This window comes from Aotus nancymaae, unplaced genomic scaffold (genome assembly GCF_030222135.1).
Source record: "Aotus nancymaae isolate 86718 unplaced genomic scaffold, 86718_ANA_hifiasm-v0.15.2.pri h1tg000040l, whole genome shotgun sequence".
Taxonomy (NCBI): Eukaryota; Metazoa; Chordata; class Mammalia; order Primates; family Aotidae; genus Aotus; species Aotus nancymaae.
In genome coordinates, this window is record NW_026988454.1 from 55,190,901 (window position 1) to 55,204,898 (window position 13,998).

Consider the following 13,998-nt stretch of genomic DNA (forward strand, 5'->3'; position numbering starts at 1 on the left):
TCCCAGTAGGAACAACTAAGAACATTTTGAAGATGAGGTGCTCCCTTGGGCAGCATATATACTAAAATTGGAACAGCTCAAAGATTAGCATGGCCTCTGTGCAAGGATGGCGTGCGGAATCGTGAAGCAGCCCACATTTTTTATGCCACATGTTCTCTCACATATGAGGGAGCTAAAAAAAAATTGAGCTCATAGAAGTAGAATAATTCTGATTATTAGAGTCTGGGAAAGGTGGCAGGGGTGATGGGGAGGAAGGATAGGGAAATGCTGTTAACAGATACAAACTTACAACTAGATGGGAGGAATAAGTTGTAGCTTTCTACAGCACTCTAGGGTGAATATGGTTAATAATTTAGTTTCTGTTTTCAAAAAGCTAGAAAAAAGGATTCTGAATGTTCACAATACACAGAAATGATAAATGTTCTAGGTGATGGAATGCTAATTGCCTTGATTTGATCATTATACATTGTATACACGTATGGTACTATCACTCTGTATCCCATAAATATGCATCATTACATGTCAACTAAAACATAAAAGGAAAAAAAATCCTTGTTCAGGACTCACCAGCTTCACCCACCCCCAAATATATGATATATAGTAATGTGTGTAGTGTGCATGTGTGTGTATACTTAGCTCATTTAAAAAGTAAGATGAGGAACCTGAGACTCTTGAGCCATGGAGAGACTTAATCTAACATCACACAATTGGGTTAGCAATAAATCCAAAAGTTAAACCCAGGACGCTCAACATTCAATACTATTTTCAGTCGTAGGATCTAAATGTCTCAGTATTCCAAACTGCCTCCCATAGCAGCTTTATTAATAGTACACTTCCATGCATTAAATTTGGTAGTGGAGTGAGCAACATGCTAAGACTGCATGATGATTGATCATGTGGATCTTATTGCTTAAGGGTCAGAAGGAAAGAATGGGGCAAATTAAAGCAAATCCAAAGTGTTAGGGAACAGGAAGGGCAGAACACAGTATCATCAGAGATGAAGATGATAATAATAATGATTTCGATGATGGCAAAGAAAGGTTTCTGAGCCACCTAGCCCAGGAGTTTGAGGGACTCTTGATAAAGACTTTCAGTGGCAGCTGTATAGACCCAGGAGGAGGAGCAAAAGAGAAAGAGAAAAGGAGGAGAGCTTCAAACAAAAACAATGTTTTTGGTCAAAATAATGTTTTTTTTCTAAACAACATATCTTTTGGTTTTCCATTTTGCCCAAATAATATCATCACTAAGAAAAATGACAAAGTTCATATGCCACAATCCTTTTATTTGAGCTATAAACTTATCAGTTCTATTTTCCCTGGGTGGATCAAGTCATTAATAGACTAGAAATGAGATTAGGGAAGAAAAAATAGGACCAGGCTACTGGGCATCAGGGCTCCAATGCTGACTCTAAACTCAAATACTGGTGCTTTTGTGTCTTTGTTGTTAGTTCTTTGACGGCAGGCTTGGGCACTTTTATAATCATTAATTTATTAATTAGTTCATTCTTTAATGCTAGACTGCTGGAGTGGAAAGAAGATTAAGCCTGGAGTCCCACAGGGGTTTGAGCTATGCAGCAATGAACAAGTCATTTAGCTTCTCTGCTTCTAGCTTTCCTATCTATAAAAGTAAGGGTTTCTCAGGGACTGTCATAAGTAAACTTTTGCATGCTCATTTTTTTAAATCCATAGGGTCTAGAGTTTGAACTACAACTTCAGAGTTTCCTCTGAGCCTACCACCAGATGTTCTTGAGACTCAGAGTAACTCAAAGTAGGTTTCCACTGTGATTGAGATTCCAACTTACAGAATAGAAAATTTGAGTTTTATCTTGTGAAAGACCGGGGGACTGCCTACGGAGAGCAAATGCAGTGGAATTAAATGGAAAGAAATTTACTGGCATGTGACCTGTCTGAGCTTGGGCAAGCCTCTTCACCCCAAGACCTCAAGATTCCCAGCTACACATTGAGCTGGTAGATCTGAGTCTCATTTCAGTTGGCTCAAGAGCCTAATATTCTCTGTGTGGTGAACTGCAGCAAAGGCCAGAAATTCAATCCAGCCACATATTCCATAGAGGAATACTTGATGCTGGCTTGGGGACTTGCAGGCCTATAAATCTGAGGTGCAAAGACATGAGAAAGTGTGAATAACAACACTCATTGAATACTTCCTGTTGGGATGTCTCTTTGTAGGTTATGTAAAACCTACATTCATCCCCATCTTTTTCATGGAGCTGATTTCTAGAGTTCATATTATGTATAATTATGTTTAATTCATTTCCTGTTCTTTCAGAGCATGGGCTATGTGTTTTTCCTCTTCCTGTCTCCCTCTATGCCTTGTATAAAATGGACATGATTGTCCTTCTGTTGGATGAATCCACTCTTTCATTTACAGCAGCAGCAGTGCAATCCAGGGAGGAGCAAAAGAAAGAACTCCAGGGTCAGAAGGTTTGGACCTTGCACTGTGACTTTCTAGCTATGTGACCCCAAAAAACTGAAGTAGCCTCTCAGCCTCAGAATGCCAGGCCTGTGTGGCCTCCTTCCCAGGGTGTCTGTGGTAACTAAATAAACTCACATAGATGAAGCTATGAGGTTCAATGCAGGTAAAGAGTTTAAAAACTGAAATATATGGTCACTACAACTACACCAACAAACTGAGACATAGGAACAGAGGCTGAAGGAACATACACAAAATGTTGAAAGTTACTTTTTTAGGGTCCTGGGATTACAGATGTGGTTTTTTTTTTTTTTTTAAATTTCTCTGTTTTTCAAAATGTTCTGCATCATGTTCCCTTACTTTAAAGGGAATCCCATAAAAACAAAATTGTAGTGTCTTATTATTACTGGCCAGGGCTTGTTGATTTCCTTGGAAAGCTCTCCCTTTCTACTCCCAAGGCCACACCCCAGCCCAGGCCTTTTGCACCCCAGCCCATCCCTCTGCTCCAGCCTGTAGTCTATTCTGCATGCTGAAGCCAGCACTAGCTTCCTTCACTACTACTTCCGTCATGCTCAAAACCTCTTGCTGACTCTCTTTCTCTTTCTGTCTCATGCATCAGAACTAACTTCTCTACCTGACCTTCAATCACATTATAGTGTGACTACATGTTCTTTCCAGCTACTCCCAAAGTGTCTGCAGCTGCAGTTGGCCCATCTTCCACACTAGTTTAGAGCCCACAGCAAAAGAGAGTGGACAATCAGCCAACAAGCATGTAGTTTGACCTTAGTTTGAATCAACTTTTAAAAATAGCCATAAACATCCAAATTACCACTTTTTTCTCCAGAAAAAAAAAAAATATATATGGCAACTAAGTCCTTCATTCTCTCAAGGCTCTAGGCTGGCAACAATCAACTGGAGCCTAGTAACTGCTGTTCCCTTAGATGGGGCCTACAGGCCCACCACTCACAGCAGGGCCTCTGCTGCCCTGCAGGGCACCTTTGGGAAAAGTAGGGAAGGCAGTTCTTCCTCTGGGCAGAGGCAGCCTGACCTAGAGTGCACAACTTGGCAAGGCAAGCAAAGGCTGGATGGATTTCAGTCTCCATTCTCTAACTCAGCCAGGCTCTCTCATTAAAGGCTCAGCAAGCATGACCATAGGCACTGGCTCTGCCCAGACAATAAATGCAGGCAGGCACCTGCCCTCTGTAGGTGCACATCTCTAAAACATCCAGAAGAATGGCAGTCTGGGCTCCAACTCCATTGATTTGTGGTACTCTCAGCTCTGCCATCTGCTTTGACTCCAGGCTGGCTTTTCTCAGTCACAAGTGGCTGCCAGGAGCTAAGAGTACTACCTGCTGCCTCTTCATTCACCTGAAGATGGAGAGAATGCCACCCCATGACCCTCAAACAAGAGCCCAAGCTACACTCCTAGGTCAATCCCTTTCAGCCAGGGGAATACCAGGCACAGATTGGCTCAAGCTTAGTTATTTAAACAATTCACTGTGACTAGACAAATAGTGACTCAGACTAGTGTTTCTCAATAGAGGTGCTATTAACATTGTGGCTAGGACATATCCCAGCTGTACGCTACCATACATCTCACTGCAGTACCTTTAGCATACATGCTCCCACCCATCATAGATCATTTGTGTACATCAGTTCCCTGGCTGGATATACTTGTTCAATCCCATAGCTGGAAGCTTGGCTGAACTGAACGGCCTGCAGATAAATTAAACCAGATGATCTATAACATAATGGAGAGGGGTGGTTCCTTAAAAACAGTCTGGTCCTATGAATAAGATGAGGGAGTGCAAATGGATTCTGGGAGGGCAATCAACAAATATCCACTACATCTTTCTTCTTTGTAGGAAAGAAGATTAAAAGGAAGAAAAACCATGATGCTAAATGTTTAAATGTGTGATATTCCTCTTCAGATGTGCTCCTGGTTACTATGGAAACCCCTTACTTATTGGAAGCACCTGTAGGAAATGTGACTGCAGTGGAAATTCAGATCCCAACCTGATCTTTGAAGATTGTGATGAAATCACTGGCCAGTGTAGGAATTGCTTACGCAACACCACTGGATTCAAGTGTGAACGCTGCGCTCCTGGCTACTATGGGGACGCCAGGATAGCCAAGAACTGTGCAGGTGCAGTATCATAAATACCGAGCCAGCTGCCTGGCCAGCATGACCCTCTGCCAATACTGAATTAAAATGAAGAATTTATCCTGGGGAAGTATTGCGAGTGCCCCCTTGTCACTTTTCCAGGGCAATGTACATTCTCAGGAATATGCATCCCAAACCCCCAGGGACAGAAATCTTTATCAAGGCTACTAATATAACTTTGCTTATGGGTGGAATAAACTAGGAGACACTAACACAAATGAACTTTTGTCTCAGCATCTTATACCCTTCCAGTTCTAATCAAAGAAATAAATCAGACTTTTATGGATCACCTGCCATTAACCAGGAGACTGAATGAAATCTTGCATGGTTCAGGCCAGGTGCAGTGGCTCGCTCCTGCAATCCCAGCACTTTAGGAGGCTGAGATGGGTGGATCGCTTGAGGCCAGGAGTTTGAGACCAGCCTGGCCAACATGGCAAAACTCTGTCTCTACTTAAAATACAAAAATTAGCTGGAAATGGTGGTGGGTGCCGATAGTCCCACTCAAAACCCCTTGAACCTAGGAGGCAGAGGCAAAGGTTGCCATGAGCCAAGATTGTGCCACTGTACTCCAGCCTGTGTGACACAAAGACTCTTGTCTCTTAAAAAAAAAAAGAAAGAAAGAAAGAAAGAAAAAATGAAAGAAAGAAAAGAAATCTTGCATAGTTCAAATCAGTATTCTTATTCTGAGGGCTATATCACTTTCAGTTATGTTTGGCTAAAATCAAGATTTTCATGAAACAAATTAGCAAGCCAAGGGTACCATTTAATCACCACCACCCTCCAATTTCCTCAAATTATAAGAGTAAATATTTCAAGGATAGCATAAAAAATCTTTCTGTTTAGACTTCGATTAGACTAAAATGCACAAATTTTATTCGTCATGTCTCCAATCCACTTGCCACATAAAGTGAAGCTCTTCAGAAGTGAAGTAGATTGCTTTCCTCTAAGAATACGGGAAGGCTGAGATTGAGTATTTCTTATGCTCATGTGACTTTGAGGGGAGGGAGGGAGGGAGAGCAGGAGGTATTGTACTCCTGTGGCATGCCTCTAAGAAATCCTCTCACTGAAACAGATTTCCACTTGAAAAGATTCAAGGAGTAAAGAGTTTTAAATCAAAAAATGTAACACATATGTTCTGCAGAAGTCACAATAAAAGTAAACATGTCTACAAGAAAGCAATGTGCACAGAGGCATAACCCTGAGAATGACAGCAGAAAGGAAGGAGCACTGTGTCTAGTCAGGCTAAAGGGAGAGAAGGCAGACATCAGAAATAATGTTGGCAAAACCAAAGCCTGGAAGGTTGACATCCTGATTCTCAAAACATTTACTAAACTTGTGTGTAATCTACAAAGATGCACATCACTCGTGGAAGAGAAGCTAATTTTAGAAGCAATAAAGCATGATCTTGCTGAATGGTTTAATAAATCTGCATTTTGTGGAACATTAAACAGATGAAATGTAATAAATAGATGTCTCTTTGAAGCTGGTTTTTATGATTATTCTGTAAAGACAGTTAAGAAGTGGGGAGAAATGCATAATTCTATTCCAGTTAATTGCTACCATAGATAGTAAGAGAATTCCTCTTTAAATATTATAAATTGATTCCCACATGGAAACTCAGTGGAAATTGAACAGTCTGATGAGATTGGGTTTTTCTTTTTGCTTTTTCCAAAAGGCATTATAGAAAATTATCACTGGATAAATAATGGGCTCCCAGGTCTTCTAAATTCATGTAAAAACATTCCTGATTCCTTCCAGCACATTATTCTTATTGCACTGATAGATGTCATTTGTAGGTTTGGAGTCTGTCTTGCCAAAGGTCAAGCACAGTGTGAGCCAAGAATTGCTCCTGGGCCTCCTCACTCACGCCTTGCTGAGCTGCTCCTCCCTCGCACTTGGCAATGATCAACCCCCGAGTTAAATTAAACTGGAGTATCGGTCTGCAAGGAAGGGATGGCTTTCAATTTCCAGTTGAATGATGAGTTGTTCCATGGTCATTTAGAGCCTTGTGAAACTTAAGAGGAATTTTTTGGACTAAAGCAATTGCACTGTCATGTCAGAATCCCAACATGTTGGGAGAGAAATCCTAAAAAACTTAGATTCGATTTTGCCCAGGGTCACCTTTGAAAATCTCATTGGGCTGGAGCTTAATTGGGTGAAGGGCATAATCTCTGTATCATAAAGTCTACACAGTCTTAAGGAAGAATGTAATTAATCCCCATTGAAGAATTATACACTAATAGCCAGTATTTCTAGAAACCAGGAAAATACTGCCATATTTTAAGCATTAAGAAGTGAATCTCTCGTCTCTTGTTTTTGTTTCCCATAGTATGCAACTGCGGAGGAGGCCCATGTGACAGCGTAACCGGAGAATGCTTGGAAGAAGGTTTTGAACCCCCTACAGGCATGGACTGCCCAACCATAAGTAAAAATAACAATACATGATTGACTAACCCCACTTTCTCTAATGTGCTGCAGGTGTGAGATTAAGAAGCGCTATGCAATTATCACTCTCTAGAAACTGCTGAGTCCCACCCCTGGATGTAACCCTTTCTGCACCTCAACCAAATGGATCTTGAACCAAGTACTTGGTGGTCCACCTGATTCCATTGGGCAAATGGGTGGTTTACATTTGCGTAGCTCTATTTTAACCCGTCTTTACATTCAGCATCTTACCTATTGGGTAAAGGCAAAGTCAGAAACACAAATCCCAGTGACAGAGCTCTTTTTAGCTCCTTTTCTATATTGTCTCTTCAGGTCCTCAGATAATATGATGTGCAGACAATGCTTTACAACACCTGGGGAAACTGAGATACCAAAAGATTTAAGTGGCTTCTCCCAAGTTACCCCAAATCTGAAGTAGGAGCAGAAGTAAACATTCAGGCTTTACAAAATGGAGCTGCCTTTTATCTTCCCTGGATTTCTCTGGCACTCCTGTTGTTATCTAAATCATGAGGAGTTATACTGGGAACAAAACTTTTGGTTTAAAACCTATTTTAATAGTAGGCATCCCCTCCCCTAAACAAAAGTATCTTAGTCTCTCAGTGCCTCTGAGCAGAAGAGATAAACATTATGATTGGATCACATCTTAGAAGACGCCATAGGATGTGAGGCACAAGCAATGCCAAGTTGACCCACTGATTGAATGGGTGGCTCCCTAGGCAAGGCCAACTGGAACATCAAGATGCCTGCCTGGCCCTAAGCATCTCCCCCTGACCAAGCCTGAAGTGCTGACTGGGACTCACTCCCTTGAGAGAGCATATGAGTAAAATCATGTTAAACTTCAAATAACAAATTAACATATTAACAACCATTAACACGCCAGTCTCCCTTTATCACACCTCTAGAGGAGAGCACCATCTAAAGGAAAGAGATTGGGAACAGGCAAGTTGCAAAAAGTGGTCATGGCAATTCCGAAACACAGCGTGTGGTCCTTGTGAGTGAATTGCAGGGAGGCCCTGGGTTCTGGAGGTGATGACAGTGTTCAGAGGAACTCAAATGTGAAAAGTGAGAAGTGATGAGGAACTGGGACCTGCCTCCCCACATATCCAGGTTCAGCCTGAACTTTGGCACCCTCATCAGATGTCAGGAAGCAACTTTCACAGTGATACCCTCAGACCTCCCGGTGCTGAAGTGTTCATCCTGCCAGGAAGTGGGGCTGTGGGGAGGAGCTGTACCCTCCTTGGAGTGGGGAGAAGCCTGGTGCTAGCCCCTAAGTACTGACTGAGAAAAGCTAATAGGAGAGAAGGGGCGTCTAGCAAATAGCTGTCTTCACTAGCTAACACCAAGCAAGATACCAAAGCCTGACAAGAATAGAATTACAGCTCTTCATGAGACGAAAATAAAAATGATATTAACCAAGGAGGTAGACATTCATGTTCTGCTATAACGGCCTGCTTTCAGCATGCTTTTGACTTGTGATTTGAAGAAATGGCATGCCTCTTTCACCTCCAGGCTGTGATAAGTGCGTCTGGGACCTGACTGATGACCTGCGGTTAGCAGCGCTCTCCATTGAGGAAGGCAAATCCGGGGTGCTAAGCGTATCCTCTGGGGCCGCCGCTCATAGGCACGTGAATGAAATCAACACCACCATCTACCTCCTCAAAGTACGCAGGAATGTTCTACCTTCCACTCTGTTTTCATCCTGGCTTCACAGGCCCACACCTAGTAACTCCTTCTACCCCTTTTTGTATCTGTACCTGTAGGTCTAACATACATAACATAAGTAATTTCATAGGAAATTATGAAAAGTTGATTGTAACTATGAGGTTGGGTCAAAACGAGAGCTACTATCTACAAAATAATTTATATAGAAAATGAAATTACTAAAAGACTAGTATCTGTGCATGAAACTACTGAGGAAAGAGAAACACTTATTTCCTTGGTGTGGCCATACATTACTTAAGTCATTATCACAAATGGTACCACAAGGCTACCATTTCCTTAGCCTTAATTTGCAAGGTTTTGAGTTTATCTAGAAGCATCCTTCTTTTTCTCTCTCTCTCCTTACCAACCCCCACCCACCCACCTTTCCTTCTCATTTACACACATTATCTCTCATTTTCTCATACACACTCCAATGCACAGACATATACACATACCTTGTTTCTCCTGATAGATCTACTAGTTAATAGCTAGTAAACAAATTAAAAGCAGCCAAAAGTTTAAAAAAAAAAAAAACAGTAACACAGTTGGCCCTCCATATCCACAGGTTCCACAGCCTCAGATTCAACCGATCACAGACGGAAAATATTTTGAAAAAACAATAAAAAATACAACAATAAAATAAAAAATATAGTATAACAACTATTTACATAGCATTGACATTGTGTTAATATTATAAGTAGTATTACAAGTAATCTAGAGATGATTTAAAGTATTCTAGAGGCTGTACTACATTATCTGCAAATACTAGGCCATTTTATATCAGGAACTGGAGCATCCCCACGGGGTCCGGGGACCAATCTCCCTCAACTACCAATGGATGACTATATAGCTAAGATTTAAACATTTTCTTTCCCACTAAATCATGAGCTTCTATTACAACCAAAGGATATTTTTAAAACAATGATTATTAGCTGAGGGAAAATAGAATATCAGCACATTGTTTTACCTTTTTAGTCAATTTAGGAAAATGATTAAGAGCATGGACTTTGAAATTAGATTGCTTGTGTTCAAATACCAGCTCTGACACCCGCTAGCTATGTGACCATAGATAATTTATTTAACCTCTTTAATTCTTCAGTTTCCTCCTATGGAATTGAGAATAATTATTGCATCTGTCTCATGTGTTGAGAGAATTCAACGAATTGATATATGTAGAGAAGTTAGAACAATACCTGGCATACTAAGTACTCATTGCTTTTTGGAGGTGCAAATGATATCCACAGCAGTTGGCCAAATATGTAAAGTGTAAACAAAAACAAAAATTGAATTGTAGCCTGGATAGAATCTTAGTATGAATTTTATTCTAAACTTAGAAATTGTTCTTGTCCAAACTCACCTATTTGGACACATGAAGACACTACCTCCCAGGTGAGTCACCCAGACCCAGACCTCCTGAAACCACTCAGATTCTCTTTCCTCAAAGGCAAAACTTCAAGATAGGAATCATTATGGCTGACAGGAAGTCAGTGGCAAGATTGAAGGGCTTTCTCCCAAGTAAGCTCAGTAAAGCCACATTTAGACCAAACTCCTCAAAAATGAAAAAGGACAAGGCAAGGGGTCTGAAATAAAGACACTTGCATTAAAATGAAGAAAGTTAATTTCTGTACTCCATTTACATCAATCCTGGTGGGCTTGTCAGTTCTTCCAGACCTGACAAAATTAAAATTCTAAAGCTCGGAACACCCAGGGCCACTACCAACCTATATTGTACCTTTGCACAAATTAGAAAAAGGAGCCCTTTCCCCATGGTCAACCCAGCCTCTGACCAGCACCCCTGGTCTAGTGGAGCTTGCAGAATTTTAGCCCCTAAGGGCTGCAGTCCCCTCTGCAGACCCCGCCCTTCACACCAAGCTGCAGCAGCCTGTGGACCCCACTATTTTGAGAAAAGAGCCCCACACTCTACTCTGGGTCCTCTCACACTGAAAGAGCTTTATGTACATTTTTTAAAACCTGGTGTGCACATTGACTAATTGTTTTCAAAACACATTTTTCTGCAGACAAAATTGTCAGAAAGAGAAAACCAATATGCCTTAAGAAAGATACAAATCAACAATGCTGAGAACACGATGAAAAGCCTTCTGTCTGATGTAGAGGAATTAGTTGAAAAGGTACGTATGTATGTATTCAGTTTCTGGGACAGCCTTCAAAGAAAGGATTTAGCTGATGTGAGGCTGGCTGGTCACAAACGACTGAGGCTTAACACAGCCCAGAAAAAATGCAGTGACCCATGTGCCTTAAAATAAATCAAGACCAGACCTGTAGAGAAAGTTAGCATACTCAGTCTCTACCGCCTCTTCCCATTTTGATTGGTTTTCTTGAAAAGCTATGTTTATGGAGAGTTTTCTGTGTAGTTGCTGCTGGTTAATACTGTTGATTTGTTTAATTAGGATGCTCATTCAGCTGTTTGCCAAGGCATCTTATGACTAAGAGCTATAGCGCATCCAGAATTAAAATTTATTATATAGAATATAAAATTTAAATATTGGTTAAAGTATACATTAAATGACAAATGGAAAGAAAAGGAAATGTCCTGAAAAAGCAATTTCACTCTTTCCGCAGGAAATAAAAAAAAGAAAACTTTCAACTATCCCTTTACACCATCGACTAAAATAAATTAGTCTGTTTAAAGAGTTGAGTATAAATCTCAAATCCACAAAAAAATAGAATAAAATACTTATTAAACCTTGAAAGGGAATAACAGAAGACTTAAACACAATAAAAAGATAGATTTGACAAGATAAAAATCTAAATATCCAATAAAACAACTAAATAAACAAAAAAGACAACTAGACAGAGAAAAAATATTGAGGAAAATACAACTTGTAAAAGCTGTCATGAATGAACAGGAAAAACATTAAAACAGGAGCAGAGTCAATGTGAGAGGCTATTCAATGCGCTCCACAAGAGCCTAATGGAAAAATATCCATCCATGTGCTTTACTAATTTTAAAACTGCAAACTAAGTCACAAGGCACCATATTTAGCATATTAGAATGTTTAACACGGTTTTTTTTTTTTTTCCTAACGATGCTCCACCAGTGCTCGCCAGAGTACTTCAGAATTGCTGCTTTCAGAAACTGGTACTTGACATTATAAACAATTCTCATGTTCAACAAAAATAAAAATATAAAATACCAATAGTATTCTCTTTTGACCTTGTACCCCTAACCCTTTAAGAGATTATGCTTTTAAAAATGCAAGTTACTCTAATTGTACCCTTGGAAGATTCATCCATTTTTAAGTGCACATGAAAATGGCACATATTAATCCAATCACTAGGGCTTGAAGAGCAGTGAAATCTCTTAAATAGCAAAGGAAATACCAATAAATAAATCTTTGTGGAAACTCATTGTTACTTCATTTTGGTATCAGATATGGTTGAAACTTGCTAAAAGTATCTTAATTCTCTTTTTTTTTTTTTTTTTTTTTTTTTGAGGCAGAGTCTCACTTTGTTGCCCAAGCTGGAGTACAGTGATGCGATCTTGCCTCACTGCAGCCTCCACCTCCTGGGTTCCAGCGATTCTGCCTCAGCCTACCAGGTAGCTGGAATTACAGGCACACACCACCACACCTGGCTAATTTTTGTATTTTTAGTAAAGATAGGTTTCACCATGTTAGCCAGCTGGTCTCAAACTCCTGACCTCAGGTGATCTACCCACCTCAGCCTCCAAAAGTGCTAGGATTACAGGCATGAACCACCACCCCTAGCCTTAATTCCTTCTTGAGGAAAGAATTTTCAAGAAAACACTTGAGGAAATGTTTTCACCAAGATTAGCATCTCCCACAACTCCAGTGGAGTTCCTGATCCTTTTGTTATAATTTCCCCACTTCTAATGTAAGCTAAATGCAGGCTTTGGTGGGGAGGAAGTAATGTACGCTTGAAAGTGACATCACAGTAGAAAAGTCTCCCAGACAACAAGAACAGACCACCAACACAGAAGGTTGATGATAAAGCTACTAGGAACTTTCACCCGGCTGTTTCCATCAATTTTTATTGACTATAATGTTCTAACTACAGTCCTGATGGTGCAAAAACCTGCTGAAACATTTCAAAACAAACGCCCAGAGCTGGTCTTAATGACTTTTTTTAAGCATTCTTCAAGGCTTTAGTCTAGAAAAGTCCATGATTGATTATTAGATTTAAGGAAAACTTTATCTTAGAAAGCCTTGTATCAAGAAAGTAACTAATATTTGGCTTTAAATCGAGTAAAGGATTTCATTGTGTATACTCACAGTGATAAAAATCAGTAATATCACCCCTTGAACTTGACAAGTAGTATTTCTTTTTGCAAATTACCTTCCACATGGATTTTATGTGGCCTAGATCGCACAAGTTACATTCACCTAGCTACCAGTTTTGTCTCAACTTCCATTTCTAAATCCTCCAGCCTCCTATTGGGAAGTCCTACAGCCCTTTCCCACCACTTATGTCTGGGATTCCCCTAAAAGATGTCCATTCGTCTGTGTTCATAAATACCCAGTGCTCAAAATATCCTCACTTTTGCTGCTGCTGATCTTGTTTGCAATGAAAATTCCAAAGATCATGCCAAAATTCTACTTTTCCATGTTCCCAGAGCCACCGTGCTCAAGGTCAGAGTGTCACTGGGCTACAGGCAGAGGTGAGATGTGGCCCTCTCTCAATCTCAGTGCTGCCCCTCGCCATTCGGATCTTGAAGGTCCACTGTAGAGCCCAGAGTCACAAAGTACAGTCTCCAAGGGTGGCTAAGGAGGTGCTGTGCCATCTCCTCCACTTCTAATCCTTAAATCACAGCAGAAGCTCCCTGAATGTCAATTCATACAAAGAGATCCACAGGACTAAAAGGAACATAGGCTATCTCCAAGATTCAAAAGCACCTGAACCTCATCTCTGGTCCTGCCAAAAAGGCAGGACAAAATTAAGTACAGTTGGCCCTCTGTATTTGTGGATTCAATCATGGGTCAAAAATATTTGGAAAAAAATTCCACAAAGTTTCAAAAAGCAAAATTAAAATTTATCATATGCTGTGTATTACTTTGAATCCAAACGAATGAAGTGATGTATAAGCATTGCATTAGGCCTTATAGGTGATTTAGAGATAATGAATATGGAAGGCTGTACATAGGTTATAGTATTGCAAATACTACACCTTTCTATAAAAAGGACTTTAACAACCATGGATTTTGGTATCTGTGGGGGCTGGGTCCTGGAACCAATCCCCCCTGGATGCTGAGGGACAACTGTTTACATTTCTATTCCAG

The 13,998-nt window shown here is 40.4% G+C and overlaps 1 protein-coding gene and 1 non-coding gene across 5 annotated transcripts in view; both read left to right on the forward strand.

The window, feature by feature from the left end:
* LAMA4 (laminin subunit alpha 4) overlaps positions 1-13,998 on the forward strand; it is a 151,472-nt gene that overhangs the window by 62,422 nt on the left and 75,052 nt on the right. For 2 of the 4 annotated variants that reach the window (XM_012438425.2, XM_012438424.2), the window contains exons 6-9: positions 4,362-4,576; positions 6,924-7,019; positions 8,549-8,700; positions 10,759-10,869. In XM_012438425.2, coding sequence (XP_012293848.2) covers positions 4,362-4,576; positions 6,924-7,019; positions 8,549-8,700; positions 10,759-10,869 — 574 coding nt within the window. Of the gene's footprint in view, positions 1-4,361; positions 4,577-6,923; positions 7,020-7,043; positions 7,179-8,542; positions 8,701-10,758; positions 10,870-13,998 lie in introns of those variants that run through there. The other 2 variants (XM_064360768.1, XM_064360769.1) reach the window with 2 other exon arrangements.
* LOC135268537 (U6 spliceosomal RNA) lies at positions 38-141 on the forward strand. Its single transcript, XR_010336847.1, has one exon. It is a non-coding gene; the product is annotated as a U6 spliceosomal RNA (small nuclear RNA).